The 25,219-nt window shown below is 38.3% G+C and overlaps 1 protein-coding gene across 2 annotated transcripts in view; it reads right to left on the bottom strand.

The window, feature by feature from the left end:
* The window catches only part of taf1b (TATA box binding protein (Tbp)-associated factor, RNA polymerase I, B), a 203,337-nt gene that overhangs the window by 29,790 nt on the left and 148,328 nt on the right, over window positions 1-25,219 (bottom strand). For both annotated transcript variants that reach the window (XM_039748885.1, XM_039748886.1), the window contains exons 13-14: window positions 18,667-18,737; window positions 6,108-6,333 (exon numbers count right to left, since the gene is read on the bottom strand). In XM_039748885.1, coding sequence (XP_039604819.1) covers window positions 6,108-6,333; window positions 18,667-18,737 — 297 coding nt within the window. The remainder of the gene's footprint in view (window positions 1-6,107; window positions 6,334-18,666; window positions 18,738-25,219) is intronic.

Below are 25,219 nucleotides of genomic sequence, written 5' to 3'. Positions count from 1 at the left end.
AAGATACATCAGAAGCAGGTCTGGTAGCAATGGTGGCTTAGATCACCAGTGAAGGGGAGAGACTCCATAATAATACTGAGTAGGAAATCTAATGGACCAGCACAGTTGGCATGCCGATGTGGACAGCGTAAACCCTGCTGTGAAGTGGACACTTTCCCTATATATACATTATCTTTTGGATTACCAACCACCTTAAAAGGGGGACTTCTAAGGAACATTTAGAAATTGCTTAAATCCGTAACTTTAGGTTAGATTAAACTCTGGCCCATCTGGAAAAGCTAAAATGATCATTCTAGAAAGGTAACCATTTGGCAGAGCTGATGTGGTTGTGGGTGCAAGTACATTAAAACATTAGAACAATCAGACGAGAACAGGCCATTCAGCCCAATAAAGCTTGCCAGTCTTATCCACCTAATTCTTCTAAAAATACATCAAGTCTAGGTTTGAAAGTCCCTAAAGTCTTACTGTCTACCAGGCTACTCTGTAGCTTATTCCAAGTGTCTATGGGTCTCTGTGTAAACAAAAACTTCCTAATGTTTGTGTGAAATTTACCCTTAATAAGTTTCCAACTGTGTCCCCATGTTCTTGATGAACTAATTTTAAAATAACAGTCTTGATCCACTGTACTAATTAGCAACACTTCAATCATGCCCCCTTCTTAATCTTTTTCCTAAACTGAAAAGGCTCAGTTCTTTTAAACTTTCCTCATAATTAATCCCCTGTAGTCCTGAAATAAGCCTGGTCGCTATTCTCTGGACCTTTTCTAGCACTGCTATGTCATTTTTTGTAGCCTGGAGACCAAACCTGTATGCAGTACCCAAGATGAGGTCTCATCAGTGCATTATAACGCTTGAGAATATCCTCTTTGGACTTGTACTCTACACAACGTGCTCTATAACCTAACATTCTGTTAGCCAAGCCTCCTTAATGGCTTCTGAACACTGGAAGTTGATAGCATAGACTCCACTACGACTCCTAAATCCTTCTAATAAGGTGTATTCTTGACTTGCAGACCTCCCATTGTGTATTCAAAAAGTAGACAATACAACTATCTGTTCTCCCCATAGTTTGGAAGTTGTTGACCAGATAGAAAAATAATCCAATCTGACTCCAACCACATGCTTATCTACCTCTCCCACTATAAAGTAATTTCATCTTTGTCTCCAGACTGGATTGCAACTAAGTTTTGCTATCAACAATACAAAGAGTTAGAGACGAAAAAGAATTTTTGCTTTTTGGATATTGAAACCCTTATTTGCTTATTTTTGAGGCACAAACTATATTAAGTGCCAAGATACAGTATAGACCATATTAAAAGTAGAGCAGATTTTTAAAACTAGAGAATTGCCGGAACAATATATTGTATTAGCAACTTAATTAACAGGCATGACAATAAAACACCATCATAGTTGTTTTCACTTATTAGCACATGCAATGCCATCCACCACTAAAAATCAGTGCTGCTTGTGTGAACTTAGTTGTACATAGTATAAACATAAAACTATCATTATAGGTTCTCACCATTTGACTGCTCCATCATTAAGATGAAAACAATGCAACTATTTCTGTGGATTACATACAATATCAGAACTGTTATAAGGTATCAAGTTCCAATCTTGATTATTTGTAAGTTTTATGACTTTTTTTCATGTTGTCCTAGTCACCTTTATAATCTCTTGTTTTTTAGATGCAACAGTGATTCTAGTAACATAAAAATGCATTCATGCATTTCATTTACAATCTGTTTTAAACTTAATATTTGATTGGACAAAACCTCTTCAGAAGCCTCATGTATAATGCCATGCATAGAATTCACACTAAAACATGACATATGGACAAAATGTGGAAATGGAGGTATGCACAAAAAATCCAGAGGCATAAAACTGTGCATACACCAAGTTCCACACACTTCCCCTTTATAAATCCCAATGAACATGAAATGTAATGCACATGCACACGTCGAGAGCCACACCTTGAGTAAGGCCAGGTGGATTGGAGGGGGATTCAAATTGTTCTATCATGGTGTGGATGGGAGGAGAAATGGGGTAGGAGTTATTCTGAAGGAACAGTATGTCAAAGGTGTTTTGGAGGCAAAAAGAGTGTCAGGCAGAGTAATGAATATGAAGCTGGAAATTGGAGGTGTGATGATGAATGGTTAGTGCATATGCACCACAAGCTGGGTGTGCAATGGGTGACAAAGAAGATTTTTGGAGTGAGTTGAATGAAGTGATAAACAGTATACCCAAGGGACAGAAAGCAGTGATTGGAGCAGATTTCAATGGGCATATTGGTGAAGGGAACAGTGGAAACGAGGAGGTGATGGTTAGTTATAGTGTCAAGAAGAGGAATGAAGGTCAGAGGATAGTGGATTTTGCCAAAAGGATGGACCTGGCTGTGGTGAATACATATTTTAAGAAGAGGGAGAAACATGGGGTTACGTACAAGAGTGGAGGAAGATGCACACAGGTAGATTACATCCTATGCAGAAGAGTTGATCTGAAGGAGATTGAAGACTGCAAAGTGGTGGCAGGGGAAAGTGTAGTTAAGCACCGTAGGATGGTGGTCTGTAGGATGACGTTGAAGATCAAGAAGAGGAAGAGAGTGAAGGCAGAGCCAAGGATCAAATGGTGGACATTAAAAAAGGAAGACTGCAAGGATGAGTTTAGGGAGGAGGTGAGACAAGCATTGGGTGACAGTGAAGAGTTACCAGACAGCTGGGAAACTACAGCAGATGTAGTAAGGGTGACAGCAAGAAGGGTGCTTGGCGTGACATCTGGAAAGAGGAAGGAGGAAAAGGAAACCTGGTGGTGGAATGAGGAAATACAGGAGAGTATACAGAGGAAGAAGATAGCAAAGAAGTGGGATAGTCAGAGAGATGCAGAAAGTAGACAAGATTACAAGGAGATAATGTGCAAGGTGAAGAGAGAGGTGGAGAAGGCTAAAGAAAAGGCGTATGGTGAGTTGTATGAGAGGTTGGACACTAAGGACGGAGAAAAGAACCTGTATCGATTAGCTACACAGAGAGACCGAGCTGGGAAAGATGTGCAGCAGGTTAGGGTGATAAACGATAAAGATAGAAATGTACTCACAAGCGAGGAGAGTGTGTTGAGCAGATGGAAACAGTAATTTGAGAGGCTGATGAATGAAGAGAATGAGAAACAGAAGAATTTGGATGAAGTGGAGATAGTGAATCAGGACGTGCAATGGATTAGCAAGGAGGAAGTAAGGACAGCTTTGAAAAGGATGAAAAATGGAAAAGCCGTTGGTCCAGATGACATACCTATGGAAGCATGGAGGTGTTTAGGAGAGATGGCAGTGGAGTTTTTAACCAGATTGTTTAATGGAATCTTGGAAAGTGAGAGGATGCTTGAGAAGTGGAGAAATGTACTGGTGCCGATATTTAAGAATAAGGGGGATGTGCAGGACTGCAGTAACTACAGGGGAATAAAATTGATGAGCCACAGCATGAAGATATGGGAAACAGTAGTGGAAGCTAGGTTAAGAAGTGAGGTGATGATTAGTGAGCAGCAGTATGGCTTCAGGCCAAGAAAGAGCACCACAGATGCAATGTTTGCTCTGAGGATGTTGATGGAGAAGTTTAGAGAAGGCCAGAAGGAGTTGCATTGCAGGTTGAAAGACGAGATTAGACAGGAGTCCCCGTGAACTATGATGTTTGCTGATGACATTGTGATCTGTAGCGATAGTAGGGAGCAGGTTGAGGAGAACCTGGAGAAATGGAGATATGCTCTAGAGAGGAGAGGAATGAAGGTCAGTAGGAACAAGACAGAATACATGTGTGTAAATAAGAGGGAGGTCAGCGGAATGGTGAGGATGCAAGGAGTAGAGTTGGTGAAGGTGGATGAGTTTAAATACTTGGGATCGACAGTATAGAGTAAATGGGATTGTAGAAGAGAGGTGAAAAAGAGAGTGCAGGCAGGATGGGATGGGTGGAGAAGAGTGTCAGGAGTGATTTGTGACAGACTTGCATCAGCAAGAGTGAAATGGAAGGTCTCCAGGACGGAAGTGAGACCAGCTATGTTATATGGGTTGGAGATGGGGGCACTGACCAGAAATCAGGAGACAGAGCTGGAGGTGGCAGAGTTAAAGATGCTAAGATTTGCATGACGAGGATGGATAGGATTAGAAATGAGCACATTAGAGGGTCAGCTCAAGTTGGACGGGTGGGAGACAAAGTCAGAGAGGCAAGATTGCGTTGATTTGGACATGTGCAGAGGAGAGATGCTGGGTATATTGGGAGAAGGATGCTAAGGATAGAGCTGCCTGGTAAGAGAAAAAGAGGAAGGCCTAAGCGAAGGTTTATGGATGTGGTGAGAGAGGACATGCAGGTGATGGGTGTTACAGAACGAGATGCAGAAGACAGAAAGATATGGAAGAAGATGGTCCGCTTTGGCAACCCCTAACGCGAGCAGCCAAAAGAAGAAGACTGCCATACCCAGCACATCTTCAGATGCTGCTGCGGTGCACACACCTCTGCCTTGGAAATCGCCGGGTGATCATCTGGCTGTGGACTGAAAAACATTGTTCTGGAGTTAAAAAATGAAATGGTGGATGCTATGAGAGACTGTGGACAATGAACTAAGGAATATAAGGGCTGTACTATGTGATATTGACTACAATTTAAATGAACTGATTAAAAAATAAATGCTGCATCTGATTACCTGTTTTTACATTCAGCTGAATAGATTGAAACTAAGTTGTAATGCTGTCCTATTTGGCTGATCATTTGGTGGGTCAGGTTCATCATACCGCATCTCTTCAGGTACAGGCAAGCCACAAGTGTGCCACATTACGAAGCCTGCTACATACTTGCATAATGCAACACACTTTCTTTGGACTATAGAGCGGCACATTAATAGAGTGAAAATGCTTTCTATTTACACAAGTAAATTCATTCCCTGGAGGCACCATTATATTGTAGAGTCGATGCAGAGTGGCACAACAGATTGATTTTCTGCTCTTAAAATGGCTCTTTGAAGTGACTTGCTGTCTTTAAAAGGACTGCTTGCCTTTTGCCGCACTAGCACCTGCAACTGTGTGGAGCTGCTGCTCCCCTACTATAGATGATGTAATGCCAGCTCACTCCTTTGGTGATTCATCCCCGGCTGATGTAACTTTTTCAGCGCAGTTGCAATAACGATGTGCATCCAACTGACAAAACCGATTATATTCGGAAAAATGGACGAATTGCAGTGAATTGTGCTTTTATGTTTGCCAGTCCAACCACAGTGTTAGGAAACCTTAAATATCTGGATGACAATAGGAAAATACCATCCTATACAGCAGACATGGCTTGACTCAGTGACTGTTTGTAAAATACCCGATCCGTTATTAAGTTTACATTGAAAAGCTTGCAAGAAGTAGGCAGAGCACAATTCCTCAAAGTTTGCCTTTGTAAAGCCAGAGCCAGTTCAGCACACAGCTCCAAGAGGATAGCTCTTGGAAACCAAAATTGACTTACAAGCCAGTCATCATTACCTGTAAATAAACTCTCTCTTCCAATTCTTCCATTTGCAATGTCTTCTAACAATGGTAAAGCAGATATGATAGTTGGAATAGTCTGGCCATTCCGTTCACCATTATATTGCTACAGAATGATTACAATCAAGTGAATTCAATTTCTAAACGATATGCAATTATTTACAATGTATTTGATAAAGCTGTCGTCATGCATGCAAATATGAAAAAGAAAGGTAAATGACACAGAAACAGTAACACTGCTTTGACACTGGGTGCTGCCAGTTTGCAAAATTGAGCAGAAAAAAGTGCATAAGGGTCTACTATGACAATGTGCATGACTTTACACTAAGTTTTATTTTTATACATCTCGAAGAGAGCGTGGAAATGGACATATGCAACATTTTTGGCTACACACATCACATATACATGAGGCCCCAGGTCTTGGTAAAGGATAAAACAGGAGGCAATTCTGGGCCAGGCTAGTAATTTTACCTACCTTTGTTTTTCTATAGGAGCAAGTGCAGTTTCTTTCTGATAAGTCACACAAGGAAAGTGTTCTGGGGTCACTAGCAGTAAACAGCACAGTAAAACATTTTTGCTACAGATAATAAATTGTATAGACATCTTACCCTTGTTTGCAGATTTGGGAAGGAGTATACCAGTAGTTGGTATCCAGAAACGTATACCGTTTTGATTCTTTGCTGATTAAAAAATTCAAAGTGTGTCCGTGAAAACATGGCTTTCGTCCTCTCTCGTTATTCCAGACAAACTGAAAGCTAGAAGTAACTGGAGTGGGAGAGACCTTCTCAGATCCAGAAAGCTTAGCAAATTGATCTTCAAGGTTGTTTACAAAACCTGTTAAAAAAGTAAATAGATAAATGGTCAAATGAAATATGGCAACGGCAAAAACAGAAAAAAATAGGGCCAAAGTGGAAATGAAAACAGAAAAGTTACTTTAAGATTTTGACATTACAGAGACTTGAAATTACAAAGTAATAACATCAGGGAAACATGCTGCTGCTAAAGGTCCACTTTCTCCAATGAATTTACAGTATTTTCTGTACAAGTATACCCACCTGAAAGTAAAAAAAAGTAAAGTTTAAAATCAATACTACTGCATAAAGTAACCAATGAAATAATTTTATAATGAGTGAAGAAACATAATATTTATTTATTCTGCTGATATATTTCTCCTGAGTAACTTACAGAGCACAAGTGCATGTGTAGAACAATTTTGCAGTTCTGTCCATATTTAAGTATGTGCAATTACTTAGGGTCATGCAATACGACAGATGAGGAGACACAACTGGCAGGCGTGTATGTACTCTTCCATTTGGCTTTTGATATGTCACAGACATTGTCTGCTATGTAGGGGAATCCTATTGAAAAGCAAATTCATGTATGTTGCTATATATCAACCACAGAATTTGAAGCCTGAAAGAAATAGTGCTCACAGTTACCATTTAATGTACATTAATGAATGACACTTTGCATTCAAAACACGGTAAGCAGGTAGTAAATATCACTACAGGTGTGAAAACATTAAACTATTAAGCTCTAAATATGCTTTAAAAAGCCAGTTGCACTTTACACCTGAAGTAAAGACAGTAAAAATGAAAATACTTATGGTTCTGCAACATTTTGCTTCTTATATAAAAAAATGAATCATATCCTTGAAATTTCAGCTCTTGTTGATGTAAAAGGCTGGAATCAAGGCAAATCAAGTCAGACAGTTTACATTTTTAATAAGACTTTATAGTCAACAATATTTAAGCAACATGCAAATGGATGATTTTTAGTCAAAATACTTAAACATACATACTTTGTCTAAGTGAATGCATCCTTTATAGTGCTCTGTTTTTACTGTGTTCAAATTTAACTGATCACATCTAATTTTCCTTTACCTGACACCTACTGAAGTGAATGTGTTTAGCCACTAAGATTTCCTTGAAAGGTTCTTGGTAACATAATGCAGAAATAACCATGGGCCACAACAAGGTAACCAAAAATCAATAAAATATGATTGGTAAAAGCTGCTCATAAGTAGGTGAAAATAAATTACACACACATCATGAAAAATGACACTTAAATTAAAGGGTAGGTTTGGTATTTTTCAAGTCAGACTTCACAAACATGGTATAGATGCATTTGCCATAAAAATATTGTGTTCTAAAATTAGGCATTTTCTATAAATTTAAAAATATTTTACCTGCAGTGGTACTTTATAATGCTGAATATGTGGCACAGTGCACCTCTCGAAAATAATAGCCTAAAAATGTATCAAATGTGTTTACTTTCAAGTGGCAAAAGTATTGTTACACAAAAACACACCTTCGGTGGTGACAACAAAAGCAATCTGGAAATAATCATTTTAGTTAATGTTTCTGGTATAATTTTTCTTGAGGTAATAATGCATTTTATGTTTGCTTGTGTGATAGAAGGGGGAGTTCTCACATAAATATGAAAGTAAAACACAATACCAAGCATGTGGCTGGAAACGTTTAATGTGATTTGGTCTTTTGACAGGAAACAACACCCCTTGGGGCGAAAGGTTATTGCAGAAGATGACAGCTGTTGTTATTTTAAAATGTCTGAATCTTATAACATCGGCATTTACTTGCTTAATAATTACATAATATAATGTAAATTACAATGTTTGTGTAATCACAAGACACATATCAATGCTTGATTACTTTCTTGACTTGAAAAGTGTACATATTTGGTAAGATTTTAAGCTTTCCTTTTTTGGTGGTGCTCTGGGCCCATAGTCTTCATTATAAAAGTCCAGCAAGGACAAGATATTTAACCATTATAGAAAATGCATAACTTTAGAAAACAATTTTGCATGGCAAATGTACATCATGTGTATAATGAAATAACTTCAACTTGAAAAATACTAAACTTATCCTTAACACTAGAATTACCAGAGCCTACGAAAAAACTCGTAATTCCGTCCCACCTTAAACTGCTTCTTAAATCCCTTCACACCTCTCCGCCAGCGTCCTTTGTTCTCTAAATGTGCTGATAAAGAGAAGCTGAGCAGCCGGCTATTCCATCCCCCACCAATTTAGAACGTGCACGAACTTCTCTCAGCTCATGCCTTGATTGAGTATCTGGGAGTGAAGTGGAGTTTTAGAGTGAAATAATAGATCGTTGTTTGGAACACACGCATTTCATGTCTGTTCTGTTTCTACAGTAATCTGTGTCAACACATTGTTAAAACAGAAACTTTTTTATATTCTAGTAGTAGATGACAAAATGTAGGCATAAACTATATAATGTATGAAGCCTGAAGTCCAAATAGCAAAGAAACATTTTCACAAGAATAACACAATTGCACTTTTATTCAAACATATAACTGCAGAAAAAAAGCGCCTTAACATGCGACATTGACACCAGTTTACTATAACTGACTCCGTGGTTCAATAGATACAGCCCCCGCTTGGGAATCAAGGGGTCACGGGTTCGATCCTGCGCTCCTCCCTTTTGAGAAGTAAACTGTTCTTAGTCTTACTGTTTTAGAATAAAACATACATTTGATTTCAGTCTGTAACAGCCGTGCAATTTATGATCTTTGTAAAGGTTAGCTTTTTTTTTATTCACTTTTCACTCTCTCAGTCGCGTTCAGAATCAATCCATACAACCCCATCTGACACGGCTGTTTTCACTAAAGACGCGCTATAGCTCTGCAGTGTACCACGATGCATACTAACGCCCCGGTTCTGACACACAAACGCTGGCGAAGCTGCCTTCTTCGTATCTCACCGTCACTTGCTTTTCTTTTTATTCAGTTTTATTGAGTGTTCCTGCCAGTCCCCGCATGTTGCTGTATGCTTTTTCTTTTGCACCCAGGACATGCAGAAGAAAGAATGGTAAAGACCAGTAACTTCGGCGCTATATGCAATCATCAGACACTCCCCATCTGCCCGTGTCGCTCAACCCCAGTGAACATATATTGGTGTAAAAGTATAACAAAAGTGCACTTTTATTCAAGTGCACTTTTTCCATCGCCTTTTCCTGTAAGAAGCAGTGTACACACTTCTCTCTATGCTGTGGTTTCTATTACACACCTGAAAGAAAGAGACAATATATGTGAAAATATAATCGCACTAATGCAATATTATTTGAAAACGAACAGCGTCAGATCGGTGTGAATTTATGCAGGAACTGGAAATTCTCTGATGCGGACCTTCCCCAGGGAAGAAAGTACAGTGTCAGGTGCTCATTCAGTGTAATAGAAACCATAGCACAGAGAGGTGTGTACACGGCAACAAGTACACGTGTCGTAAATGTAGGAAGGACGGTCCTTGGGTGTGTGGGAACTGTTAATATTTGAATGTGATGATTTTATATAGCACGGAATGAAAATCTTCACTTCTTAGCATTGCACCATGCAAGATGTCGTATCAATCGCCTACTGTATCTTGCTTTCTTTTTTCTTCGGTTATACAGGTAGTTTTGAATAAAAGTGCACTTGTTTTGTTTGCGAAATGAAGTGTCTGCGTGCACTTTTCGTGGCATTACACGTATTTTTGAGCATGCCCGTTTGAGCAGTATAAAAGTATTGAAAAGTATAACAAAACAACGGGCAGATGGGGAGTGTCTGATGATTGCATATAGCGCCAACTTACTGCTCTTTACTATTCTCTCCTCTGCGTGCCCTGGAGTACAAAAGAAACAGAATACAGACGCGCTATAGCTCTGTGCTGTACCACGATGCATACTAACGCCCCCCCCACCCGGTTCTGACACACAGACGCTGGCTAAGCTGTCTTCTTCGTATCTCACCGTCACTTGATTTTCTTTTTATTCAGTTTTATTGAGTGTTCCTGCCAGTCCCCGCATGTTGCTGTATGCTGGATATGTTCATATGTATTGTCTCTTTCTTTCAGGTGTGTAATAGAAACCACAGCATAGAGAGAAGTGTGTACACTGCTTCTTACAGGAAAAGGCGATGGAAAAAGTGCACTTGAATAAAAGTGCACTTTTGTTATACTTTTACACCAATATATGTTCCTGTGTTTGAACGACACGGGCAGATGGGGAGTGTCTGATGATTGCATATAGCGCCGGTTACTGGTCTTTACCATTCTTTCTTCTGCATGTCCTGGGTGCAAAAGAAAAAGCATACAGCAACATGCGGGGACTGGCAGGAACACTCAATAAAACTGAATAAAAAGAAAAGCAAGTGACGGTGAGATACGAAGAAGGCAGCTTCGCCAGCGTTTGTGTGTCAGAACCGGGGCGTTAGTATGCATCGTGGTACACTGCAGAGCTATAGCGTCTTTAGTGAAACCAGCCGTGTCAGATGGGGTTGTATGGATTGATTCTGAACGCGACTGAGAGAGTGAAAAGTGAATAAAAAAAAAAGCTAACCTTTACAAAGATCATAAATTGCACCGGCTGTTACAGACTGAAATCAAATGTATGTTTTATTCTAAAACAGTAAGACTAAGAACAGTTTACTTCTCAAAAGGGAGGGCGCAGGATCGAACCCGTGACCCTTGATTCCAAGCGGGGCTGTATCTATTGAACCACGGAGTCAGTTATAGTAAACTGGTGTCAATGTCGCATGTTAAGGCGGCTTTTTCTTTCTGCAGTTATATGTTTGAATAAAAGTGCAATTGTGTTATTCTTGTGAAAATGTTTCTTTGCTATTTGGACTTCAGGCTTCATACATTATATAGTTTATGCCTACATTTTGTCATCTACTACTAGAATATAAAAAAGTTTCTGTTTTAACAATGTGTTGACACAGATTACTGTAGAAACGGAACAGACATGAAATGCGTGTGTTCCAAACAACGATCTATTATTTCACTCTAAAACTCCACTTCACTCCCAGATACTCAATCAAGGCATGAGCTGAGAGAAGTTCGTGCACGCTCTAAATTGGTGGGGGATGGAATAGCCGGCTTCTCTTTATCAGCACATTTAGAAGACAAAGGGCGCTGGAGAGGTGTGAAGGGATTTAAGAAGCAGTTTAAGGTGGGACGGAATTACGAGTTTTTTCGTAGGCTCTGGTAATTCTAGTGTTAAAGGGGTGGAAGAGAGATATGTATGGCACCAAAATGACACTGCAAAGCTCAGGACTTCCTTTCAGACCTTCTTTAGGGGAAGCTACCAAACCGTCACTGCAACCTTAAAGAAACATTTTGTACTTTATGACAGTAACTGACTTCTGTAAACTACAGACTTACGCAAATTGAGGTAAGTGGCAAGACAAAACGCTATTTCTCAGAAACGAGAACATCTATAAGACACCTTCAGAAAATATGTCTATTTGCTTGTTGAGATCTAGGCTGAATGTTTCGGCCTTAGACACAAACTACAGTATATGTTTGGTGCCAAGGCAGCACAGTTCAACACTCCAAGAACACCAGACCAACTGTCAACCATGGTGGTTAGGGTCTCTCTCTTCAGTTGGGACAGGGCTGAAATTCCCAAATCCAAGGGTGTAAAATTAGTAAAATGGGACTTCCACCTGAAGCTAAAGTCACTTCAGTATGCAAGCAAGTTACCATGCTAGTATTCAGATCTGACAGCTCCATGCTGACGGTGTATGTGCCTAAAAAGAAGTAGCCTTTGATTTCAGTCTGTAACAGCCGGTCTTTTTAGCTGCAGGTGGAAGTCCCATTTTACTTATGGTGTCAAATAGAGTTGCGTTGCGTTATAGCAGTCTATTAGCTGGTGAAATCGCTGTGAAGAAGCTATCTGTTGCTATGGTCCTGCCTTTGTCCACTCTGATAGCGGTCATGGGACATTGTATCTTTGATGGCCAGTACAACAAACAGTTCTGAGTAGGCATCAGCCACAGCGCTGCCCTTGTGAAAATAATGGAGATAAATGCTATCAACTCAGAGAGGGAGAGGCAAGTTTGTTGTACCACGTGAACGTCACTGAGAGAATAAAACTGAGTAATAAAAAAACAAGCACTAACTTTTACAAGTAGCCAAATTTTACACCGGGTCTTACAGTGTCAAATCAAATGTATGTTTTTATTATATAGTAGAAATAACAATAGCAGCTTACTACTCAAAACACGGAGTGCCCGGTCTCGAACCCAGGACCTTTGGGTTATAAGGCAGCAGTTCTTACCTCTGCACCATTTAAGAATATGCTTAAACTCCCTGTTGATTGACATTTGAGCTTGAGTTTTTAACTCGTTGACAGCCACATGTAAATTGAATGCTTTTGTTTTCTTTGATTATATTATTGAATAGAAGTGCAAGTGTTTATTTCATATTTGGACTAAAGTGTTCACACATTATATACTTCTCGTCATTATTAGTATAACATGGAAAATGTTTCTGCTTTAGGTATGTGTTCAGCATTTCTTGCATTTCCTTTCATCCTACACTTACCCAGATCTTTAGCGACATGGAAAACACATGAAATGCATGTGTTCCTCATAATGATATACAGTAATCCCTCGCTATATCGCGCTTCGACTTTCGCGGTTTCACTCTATCGCGGATTTTAAATGTAAGCACATCTAAATATATATCACAGATTTTTCGCTGGTTCGCTGATTTCTGCGGACAATGGGTCTTTTAATTTATGCTACACACTTCCTCAGTTTGTTTGCCCTGTTGATTTAATACAAGGGACGCTATTGGCGGATGGCTTAGAAGCTACCCAATCAGAACATGTATTACATATTAACTAAAACTCCTCAATGCTATAAGATATGCATCCCGCGCAGAGCTTGATTGTTTGCTTGTCTCTGCCTCTCTCTCACCCTCTCTGACATTCTCTGCGCCTGACGGAGGGGCTGTTTGCACAGAGGCTATTTGCTTAAAAGATACTGACGCTCCTCTAAAGAAAATGCCGCTTTATTGCGGTGCTCGGCATATTTAAAAGCACAAAAGCACACGTAATGATTTTTTGATTGTTGCTTTAATCTCGCTCTCTCTCTCTGACGTTCTCTGCGCCTGACGGAGGAGATATGAGCAGAGGGGCTGTTTGCACAGAGGCTGTTTGCTTAGAAGATACTAACTTAAAAGCACAAGTATTGATTTTTTGATTGTTTGCTTTTCTTTGCGAGCGCTCTCTCTCTCTCACCCTCTGAAATTCTCTGCTCCTGAAGAGAGAAAGATCTATTTGCATTCTTTTAATTGTGAGAAAGAACTGTCATCTCTGTCTTGTCATGGAGGACAGTTTAAACTTTTGACTAAAGGGTGTTATTTCATGTCTAGAGGGCTCTAATAATGTTAACAGTGTGGGAGAGTTTATAAGGGCTTAAAATATATAAAAATAACTACACAAACATATGGTTTCTACTTCGCGGATGTTCGTCTATCGCGGGGGGTTCTGGAACGCAACCCCCGCGATCGAGGAGGGATTACTGTACTGTATTATTTACCCTATACAACTCCAGGCACATCACACTGAGATAATGAGCCTTGGATTTAATTGGGAGAACTTTTTGCCCACGAGCAGAGCTCCGTCAAGGCAGGGGATGGGATAGCAGGCTGCTTGCTGCTTGTGCTGATCAATACATTTATTTACTAAACAAAAGACGCTGATGGAGAGGTGTTAAGGAATTTAAGGTGGGCCGGAATTATGAGTTTTTTTGTATGCTTCAGAAATTCTAGTGTTCATAATAGCAGTAACACTGCTACCTTGCAAAAAGATGAACAACAGTTCAAGTCCAAGGTGTTCCCTGAGTGCTCCGGTTTACTCCCCAAAGTCAAAAGACATGTATACTAGGTAGACTAGCGATGCTAAATTGGCCACGGATGTCTGTGTATTCATTCTGTAATGGACAGGTGCTCTTGCCAGGGATTACTCCCTCCTTGTGCCTGATGGTTCGCTGTGACCCTGAACTGGATATGTGGGTTTACAAGATGGATGGATGGATGGATAAAAATGCCATTCAGTGAATCAGTCACATTATAACAAAAAAGAATTGTAACAATTCAAAATTTGAAGGTTAACATGTTGTTACATTCAGGTACAAAGTCCATCTTGTATGTGTAATGAGCTTCTGTTAATTTCTCTTAAATCTGATTGTTGCAATGGGGCACAAATGCATACAGCTGCAACAAACCATAATAATAAAAATGCATATAAACTCCCAGCATATAGCTGCAGAAGGGCAACCACCTAATGACAAGACTGCAAAATTGGCATTCCAAATAAAGTAAGGAGATGGTACTGCGTGTTTTGGACAATGAGAAAGATGATGGCTATGCAAATTAAATTAAACAAAAAAGTGACACTAGATTTGCATACATAAAACAAAAAGAAAGACTGCGTAGCTCCAGTAATGCATGAAGATGCATTATTCACCAAGTGATAACATGAGGCTCAAACACGAGTTATACAAAAAAGAAAAACAAACAAAAACCTTACAGAACCGCATATGTCTATACTATTGTACATTTAGGCAGGAACTCTTTGTCATGTGATACATATTTTTAGGCCTAAGAGCACAAAATAATTAATGCCCAACACTCTCAATGATGCCCTTGCCTATCCTTGTACAATAATATTACAGTTTAATCTCTCCTGGGTTTATTTGCCTATATAGAACATACAGTACACATTTTACCTATGGAGACTTTTAAAAGTCAAAGCAAAAATGGAACATATAAGTTTCAGATTCTTTTATTCAAAACAAGACAACCCATGTGTCTTTTTGTTTTCTCAGGTTGTGTATATATACAATATATTTATAATGAAAAGAAAGGAAAAAAAACTATTTATCCTCAGGTATGTAATGCTGAGCAGCTGCATTTACAAATAAAATAATAACATTAGAACTGCACCTGAGCAAACAAGGTTAAAATTAAAGCGGGACAGCAAGTACAATCATGTGGGGAAATAAGTAAAAGCCACATTTACTTACTCCAATTATGTAGTAAACAAATGAAGTTTGGAAATAAATCTATTTTTAAGAGTGTGAAAAACATTTAACAATAGGTATTTTAAAATGATTCAATCACCTTACACAGTGGACCTGTAGGTGTTCAAACTGACAGCTAACTAGATGATATACTATTTGTATGGAAAAAAAAACCCAAAAAAACATGAACCACTAAGACAGCTACATGTTCTTTCCTTCTCATCTGTAACTAAGTTTCAGCTGAAGAACACAACCTCTCTCAAAATATTACACAGTGTCTCTGTGAAAACAACATTTGAAGGACCTGTCAGCAGCAAAGATTAAAGAGTGCAAGAGGTACAACAGCATGTACTGGTACAAAGTCAGATAGTCCCTACTGATACACTAGGTGTGCTAATAACAGAGGCACAGTTTATAAAGTAATACACCTGATGGATCCTAAAATAAATGTGTGATTGCGCAATTAAATCTGGGGCCCAATACAAGATTCTCTAAAGACTGTAGATTTAATTAATTATTAAATACATTCTTAAATATATATATTTTCTTCTTTGTGTTATATATTCAAGGTTCAGTACCTTTATTCTGGTAATATGACATTAATACAATACATCTTACAATAGACAAATTCAATAAACTGCCATTTTTGTCAGCACAAATTGCCTTTCCCATGCAAGTGACTACTCAAACAGAGAACCAAATGTGCAAAGGATGCCGTTTTAAACAGGTAAGGAATAACCAAAAGATTATGTCAATGCATATTTAATAGGTGAATGGGCAATAGTAAAGATCTGAACTTGTAATGGTCACTGAAGAATCACATTTATAAGGAGTGTTCAGGCTTTCACAGACAGTGCTAAAGGGTTATCACTTCAGCAGCAACTTGGATATTCATGAAAGTGGCGGATGACAGAGGCTGCAGTCAGTAACCTCACAGTGGAGTACCGTAGTGGTATCAGGGCACACATACTTGTCATATGGCATGGGGTGCGATTTCACTGCACACATATCCAGAGCAAAGGTGAACTCATGTAAACACTATTGTAGGAAATAACTAACAACATTTAGAAGCTGACCCATACTGGGATTCTGAGATCCCAAACTGAAGTATAAAATTATCTGTGTTTATATTTTGCAGCATCTCTGACAAAGAACCTAAGGAAAACATATATAATTTTTTTTTATTTTAATACAGTGCTTTGTATTTAGAGATTCATTAGTAGTGCTTTATTTATTTTTTCCCCCACAGAGAGTTATATCACAAGTCCTTGCATAATGTGATTGACTTTTACCTCATACATCATTCATCTTTATCAGTAAGTAATGTGCACCAAAATCTAATTTTGCATTTCATTGTCTAACCAGCCAGTGCTCACTTTTAGGCACTTTTTAGAGCAGCCTTTACAGGTGTTTTTTTTTTTTTTTGTAATTTATGTTATTAATTATTGAGGTGAAGATTTGGCCTCTGGCTTGTTATTATAAATTTTTGAATGAATTTTTAAATTAAATTGAAGACATGCTGCTGTCAATTCAGACTCAAGCCTCTACGCATCACAACTGCCTTTCAAGCAAACTTGAGAGATGTTACATGCACCGCGATCATTGCCTCCTAAACAGCTCCGTTACAGCTTATGAAAGGAGCTACTCATCTGAAGATATGGAGCAAGGTCAAAAGTAAGATGGAAAGGATTCAGACCTGGTCTGACTAAATATAATGAGAAATGTTTGATTTCCTTTATATACAGTAAGATGTATGAACTGTTACATTTCAGAGTGAGTTATGGCAAGTACAGAAAATATGACATTTTGGGCCTACATTTCTTATTTCAGATGCTATTTTAATTCTGTACGTGCGTTACATCAGAGTCAGTGGGAAAAAGAAGGAGGGCAACGGGAGATTTATGTTAATGAACAATGGTGAAAAAGGGAGCACAGTACAGTTAAATCTAAACACATATCGAGACTTAGTTTGCAGACTTAATTCTTCCACATTACAGGCCAGGGAGAAAATTTACATGACCCTGGAAACTACAAGCTAGACCTGCTCTACTCAAATCTTAATGCCATTAAATATATACCTGTGGTACAATTTAAGCAGGTCTGACCTCATCTTACTGCCACCAACAAGCCTACTATTGACAGCTGAAGCTCTCTCATATTATCCAAACTAGACATTCGTATGGCTAGTTGGAGTGAGGGTGGTGTATATTTTTATATTATGGCAGACAGCCAGGACCCCTGCCTGACTGGGACGCCCCTTCAGTATATGTTCAAGGGGAGCAACCATGGATTTTTCAATAGTTCCCCCTGGACGCTAGATGACAACCCCCCGGGGTTGGAGTGGTGCCTCGGTTTCCCACAGGGCTCCATGGGAATTGGTGTTTGATGCAGCCCTTTTGGGTCCCGCAGGTGCCACCAGGGGGTGCTGCAGTTGGGACTCCTGACCCTTATGGGCAGTGTTTTTGCCACACCCGGAAGTGCAGCCGGAACTCAGCAATCAAGCACCTGCAGCACTTCCAGGTGCCTAATAAAAGGAGCCAGCAGCCACCACTCCGGCAGCCTGAGTCAGGTAAAGGTGGTCAATGCTTGCCGGTAGAAGTGGTGGCGTAGAGAGGTGTTGTGACTCTGTTGTGCTTGTGTGATGTGACTATGTACTGCCTGTGGAACATGGGGAAGACGTGCCCCACAGGTGAAGAAGAATAAAGGTTTATTTGTTGATTTTACTCGTGCCAGTCTGTGTTGGTCTGGGCGCAAATATAGCACCTTTTACAATATATTATATATATATATACTGTATATATATATATATATATATAATATATACTGTATATATATATATAATATATACTGTATATATATATATATATATATATATATATATATATATATATATATATATATATAAGCTTATAAAGTTCCTCTAATCTAATCCGAACTCTGCCACTGGATGAAGAAATTCTCCAAAGCCTGGATAAAGGAGAAACGTAGGAGTTGGGGTTAGCAAACCCACTATATAAAACACTCCTTGCAACAAAAACATCAAGTGAATCTCAACAAGCTCTAGTCAACCGTCTGGTTTTGTTAACTTGGCATGGGATAAAACAAAAGCCATTGCAGCTGCTGACCAGGCTCAACAACGATCACTTGGTGCCCAATGTGATGCCTGGTGCAGAAGGAACTAAGTCTAAATAAGTAATCTAATCTTATGGAAGACAAATGTATTTAAAGCCTATGTACTAGGGTTTTAAATACATGTTATATGGAAAACCTTTGGAGGATGTAATTTATTTAACATAAACTGTAACTAAATATTAACAAAGGTTGCATTTATTACTTACGTCTTTTTTTGAGGATTAAATATTTCTGTTTCGGTATATAGTAAAAAGGTTTTTCCAGTTTCCAAGATTTCCTGCAGTGGGAAAAAACACATTTACATTTTACCATCTAAATAATATGTAATACTATGCATTTAAAAGGCCAACTGATGAGAAAATAAATTTGTTATAAATGATTCAGCACAACAGGATTTTTATTGCATGAGCCAAACCTGTAACAGGATGTCAGGCTACATCAGGATACACTCATGCACAAACCAATTTAGAAATGCTGATTGTAATTTAACATGCACATGCTTACCATCTTTAATCTGTGCAAAAGACAAAAGTATACAGTTAATACAAGGTAGTGTGTGTGTGTGTGTGTGTACATTCGATTGCTTTCATTAAACATTTGCCAATTACCTATTACTTTCTATTCCAAATAATTGTATCTTATTTATACATCATCAGCCCAAACTCTGGGTCATATTACATTACAAATTTTGCAACTCCCCCACCTTCTCCACGTTTTAAAAACTGTGAAACCTGCAGTTAATTTACTGAATGTTGTTAAAGGGATCAGACTATCCACTGACAACTGCCAAAATGGCTGATATATACAAACATAAATGTTTTGAAGTACACCAGCTGTTTTACCAATTCAGAAATGGCATCATGAACTCGGACTCTGACAGGGCTCAATTGTGTGTTTTTTTTTTTGGGTAACAGTAATTCAGAACTGATAAAACATGTGAACTGCAATATGCTGGCATCATTTCGAGCTAGTTTCTACTTTTCTATCAATTGGTCTCAAGATAATTGTCACATATATATACCAGAAAGTCTTGCTTATTTATTGCATTTATTTTTTTTAAATTAAAAAAAAATAAAGTATTTCAAAACTCACGACTACTGCAATTTTTATCAACATTCAGTTAGTCTATGTAACGATTTTTCCAAAAGGAGAGAGACAATCTGGCAGGGATATAAAGTCACCAAACACTATAATGCAAAACAGTAGTCAGTTAGGCAGGGGTCATTATAAGTTTTCAAACATAGACCAAGCACCAAACCAAAATGTCAAATAAATTTCTAAGTTTATATAAAAGTAGTTAGCAGAACTTTATACTAAAAAATCTTTGGTTTCAAATGGCCTTTTAGCCTCCATGATGGTAGGTCTGTCCTTTGAAATGTGAGCTGAAGATCAGACATTACCACCTGGGCACTGCCATGTTTTATAGTGGTAACTTAATGACATCATGTCACGTAATTCTGTGTCATATGACTATGGACAAGTGCCACTGCTATAAACAATATGGTCATACCAAAGGTAACCAAAGCACAACATGATGGCATGAAAACATCACAAATTAACAACAGCAATTAATAATAATACTGATAGTATCAAAATAATAAGTCAAAACATAAAACAATAATTGAAAGACTTTCTGTTCTTCATTTTGAATATGTACAAGCACAGATGCAACAACATTTTTGGTAATAAAATGGACAATTTAACACTGAATAAATAAAATGATGATTGGATGCTCACAATTTTGGCTGTCAGCCTTCATCTACACCTGACCAAATTCAAGTTTATTGTGGAAACATGAAGCGTAAGCATCTGAAACTGTTTTTTTGTCCTTTTATTTTGCAGTATGGGATTAACCTTACCGTACAGTATTTGTTCCATCTGGAAATAAGCATTTATGTAACCCTTCTCCAGCTTCTTACTAGCAATTTACTTTATTTTCTTAAAAACATCCAAAATATAGTATAGTACAAATATCATCATAACAACGTAATTTAAGCCCCCTACATAACAATTTGTTAAATTAAAAATATTGAAAACAGTACCTAAAAATAAATCATTCTGCCACACAATTTGAAAGCTTTATACAGTGATCCCTCCTTTATCGCGGGGGTTGCGTTCCAGAACCCCCCACGAAAGGTGAAAATCCACAACGTAAAAACCATATGTTCATACGGTTATTTTTATATATTTTAATCCCTCCCACACTCTTATAAACATTTCTCGCACAGTTATACAGCATAAACCCTTTCTCTTAGATATTAGGTAAGATCCGTTGAAATTATGTATGTAAACACACTGTTAATATACAGTAAAACCTAAAGATATTGAGCGTCTCCGATATCACATATGTTACAGCCATTACGATAAACAGATCATTTTGGAGCCATAACGAAGGGCTTGACTATGCACAAAGATAAACACAAAGCAGCACAAAAGTTAACTCTTTACACAGCGAAACACGTTGATGCTGAATGAGTGAGACAAGACTTCCTGGTTAACACAGCGCAATCGAATTTAGCGCTCCTTTGCTGAGCCAATCAGCACACAGCTCTAAAAGTTCTGAGAAACAGTCAAATTTGTTTATTGCCTTCATACTTCTGTGTGAGCAAGAAGGACTTAGATGGGCTACAGATAGACTGACATATTCCCTCCAATTTTAGTTTTAAATTCAGATAAACAAAAATTGGATAATAAATTTGCAACCACTTCAGAGCTATATCAGAATACTTGATATTGAGAGGTAAAAAAAGGCACTTATTATTGAATGTTAACACATACTAGGGTGATGATATATTGCAGGGTTTTTGGCAATTCCAACTTCTGTATGAATTTCTCAAATGTATACAGATTTAAAAAGTACATGGATATAACAATGCAGGCATTTTTATCCTTCCACAGCCTTAAGCTACAGAGCAACCCAACTCTGAAATAATCTATCTGGTAATGTACAGTAAAGGCTGAACATTTTTGTTGTTGGTGCTTTTACAGCTGTTCATACTGTACTAAAGCTAGTAACGTTTTTACTCTACTTAGACCATTAACCATTACTAACCACTCTCTTTTCTCCTTGGTTGGGGTATGTGGACTCAATTCAATTCTAATTTAACTACATTAGCCTGCAGTTCTAGAATGGAATCAATGCCGGGTTGTAGCATATTGTGTAATGCCCACTAAAACGCAAAGGAATCTGGCCCCCTGAAGTTTATCTTCCCTAGGAAGAGCATATGCTTTTCCTGAAATGTAAGGAATTATACCACAATCAGGTAATTCTTCAAAGGTGGCATAGCCTTTAAATGGAGAGTGGTTTTAAGAACTAATGATTTAGTGCGTTTGGACAGTATACTTTATTGACTCAAATGGGACAGATTATATTTGAATAATAAATTTATTAAAAAGTCAGAAGCAATAAGATTTTGTCAAATAAAAAAGCATCAGTGCATTACATTGACATGTAACAGTTACACCATTTTATTAAGCACAGGCGGGGCTTTTATATTGAATGTTTTACAAGCAGTCTGCTAAAATGTGTTTTAGTGCTTCTTCACAAAACCTGCATACAAGTTGAAAAATGGATTGATTTACTCAGTCTCAGGTTTACCCATTTAAAAAGGCAGCATATTAAACAAAAGCACTTAATAGTTATATTTTCATAAAAGGTATATAACTGCTGTCACTTGGCAGTTAACAGTCTTGCTAGGCACACTTCTGATGTTTTATTGACATCTGACTCTATAGTTTAAAAAAAAAAAAACAATTTTCCAAAGTATTAGGAAATTTTGCCTAAATTCCTAAAAGCAGTAATTTGTAAACTACCTCACTTTTTGAATTGTTTTTTAGAGCCATTTAAAGTATACTATAATGTAGTTTTATTGATCCACTGTCACAATTGCATAATCTAAATTTCCTTTCTCTCACAGCCTACATGCATGAAGTTGAATTATCTAGTGGTCCTAAGTTGTCCCAGTATGACAGTACATATTTATGCACAGGGGTGTGTTCCAAAATATACAAGGCAGCCTCAACAATAACTTTGTACTGTACTTTAGAGCTACATTTTAAAATCTATTCCCAGACAAAGCCCGTCCCACCCACAGCACTAAAATTAGGTTGTGAGCCACAAAGTATTAAGTTGAATCCCATGAGTATGCATGCCTTTCATTCCCAGTTTTCACTAAGTGCTATCAGGACACACTCCACCTTACCTTTCCAGTCCCAGGAAAGCTAAATAAAAGGAAATATTTATTTAAGGTTGACGAGGAGCCATTCTATACATACAAGGTATTCTAAATGTCGAACAACCAATACTATGGGGTGCTGTCATGATGTAGCCTGAAATTCATTTAAATTATATAAATCCTGTCTTTTTAAAATGTGATGGAATGTGTGGACATCTTCTAGTACAAGTAATGCTATTCATTTGAACATGTATCAAACAAATCAAAACAACAGGCCTTAAATTGGTACTTTTAACACATTTAAGCATATATCAGTTTTTAATAACTTTTAAAAGAATGACACTAAACTTTTTTCTACACTACAATATTTGTTAATTTAAATGTAACTGCCAAAAGACATTTTCCTCTGCCCAAGTTATTTATCGACTTATTTATGTATTAGTTGTCTACTTTTAAATGTGGTAGAAATAAAGAAGTGGATATTTAGAGGTAGCAATGGACTATTTGTGACAACATAAATTGTTTAACTTTCAGATCACTGGAAAAATTGTGGGAACCTCATGTGAGGAATACACCTTGTATTATATGGCCCAGCGACAATGTATACATATAATAATGTTATAAACACATCGAGGACTTTGAAAATACTGTATATTTAACAAAGTGTTATTCTGATAGTATTCTAATAATCATTGAACTTATGTTTAATAGTAAGTAAAAACATGCTGATCACTTACTATAAAAATAACAATCTACCGGTAATATATGAAGCTAAATATGTGTTGGTGTGTGTGTTCGCCCAGAATACAAATTTACCCTGTTGAACTTGTCTTCGGCACATCTTGTACTGATTCCTTATTTTTACAGAGGAAGATAATAGGCCCCACCCAGGACAGTGTTGGTCACTCATGTAATACCCTACTGTATCTATACTAATAAAAGGCAAAGCCCTCACTGACTCACTGACTGACTCACTCACTCACTCATCACTAATTCTCCAACTTCCCGTGTAGGTAGAAGGCTGAAATTTGGCAGGATCATTCCTTACAGCTTACTTACAAAAGTTGGGCAGGTTTCATTTTGAAATTCTACGCGTAATGGTCATAACTGGAACCTATTTTTCTCCATATACTGTAATGGACGTTAGCCCGATGGCCGTGGGGTGTGGAGCTGCGTGTGACATCATCACGCCTCCCACGTAATCACATGAACTGACTGTGACCGCAGTACCTAGAAAAAGAAGGAAGAGCCCCCAAAGAGCGCTGAAGAAAAACACTGAATACTTTATTCGCGAGATACAAGTTTAATGAGAAGACACGAGGTATAAACGAGACTTTGGATCACTTTGCAACAAAGTTAAACTTGCTGTAGCGAGAAACTTTTAAGTGCCGGGTCTTAGCTAACATTAAATAATGCCGTGGACATCGCAAGATCGCACGAGATAGCACAGGCACAGCTCAGAGTACTCGAGCGGCTCACGTGAACTGACTATTAGCGCAGTGCGCAGAGAAAGCAAGACCTCTTAAGAGTGCGGAGAGTTTTGCTCACGTGAACGTGTCTGCAAAAAGTGGCGTTTCCTGCACTGCAAAAATACTACAAAAGTCGGGCAGTCGGCACGTGCGCGTGGGTAGCTGTGCCGGCCTTTGAGACGCTGACTGCGCTTCTGCCTTAAGTGAAAGTAAACACTTTAAATTTTTTTCCCCCTTCCCATGAGCTATAGCCCAGACAACTGTAAAGACGGGATCCCATTTCTAGACCGCGGCAAACTAATATTAAGGCGCTTCGCACTTTCTTTTACATGTATATGATTATGAGGTCGTCAGGTCGGATTATGAAGATATGCCCAGGAGTGGAGGACCGACAGTGCCATCCCGGACAGTTAATTGCAGGGCCGTCTCTCCAGTCTACACAGACCCACCGCGACGCTCATATCGTCAGCGAAGACCTCTCTCTACACTATACTAAAGAAAAAGGCAAGTTTCCTTTCTTTACACCTTTTTTTCCTTATATCCCCAACCAAAGCCTTTCTCTCTTAACACTGCAGAGGACACAAAAATTATTTTCTTTTAATTGGTGGTAATGTTGGTAAGGCACATGTCTCTCCAGTCTACACGAGACCCACTGCAACGCTCATATCGTCAGCGAAGACCTCTCTCTACACCATATTAAAGAAAAAGGCAAGTTTCCTTTCTTTACACCTTTTTTCCTTTTATCCCCAACCAAAGTCTTTCTCTCTTAACACTGCAGAGCACACAAAAATGATTTTCTTTTAATTGCTGGTAATGCCGGTAAGGCACATTACCACAGGCAGAAACTTGGACGTCCACATAGAAAATGTAATTTCTGTACCATAGCCTTCGTGTAGCGCCTTTCAAAAGGGATCAAGTACCAAGAGATGATCCATATACATTTTATGTTATACCGGCTTTAAAATGTAGCTTACCCGAAACCACTCCAGTAATGAATAATAAGAGACCTACAGGTGGGCAAAAAAGTTGCTGTTCAAATGGGAGAGCAATTGGTCTCAATTGTCACTAAGAACCTCTTTCCTAAATATTATAAGTACCAACATACATAATAGAAT

Source organism: Polypterus senegalus, chromosome 3, assembly GCF_016835505.1.
Source record: "Polypterus senegalus isolate Bchr_013 chromosome 3, ASM1683550v1, whole genome shotgun sequence".
In the NCBI taxonomy this organism is placed as follows: Eukaryota; Metazoa; Chordata; class Cladistia; order Polypteriformes; family Polypteridae; genus Polypterus; species Polypterus senegalus.
Note: the sequence above shows the minus strand (reverse complement) of the source record. Positions and strands in the feature narration are given on the sequence as shown.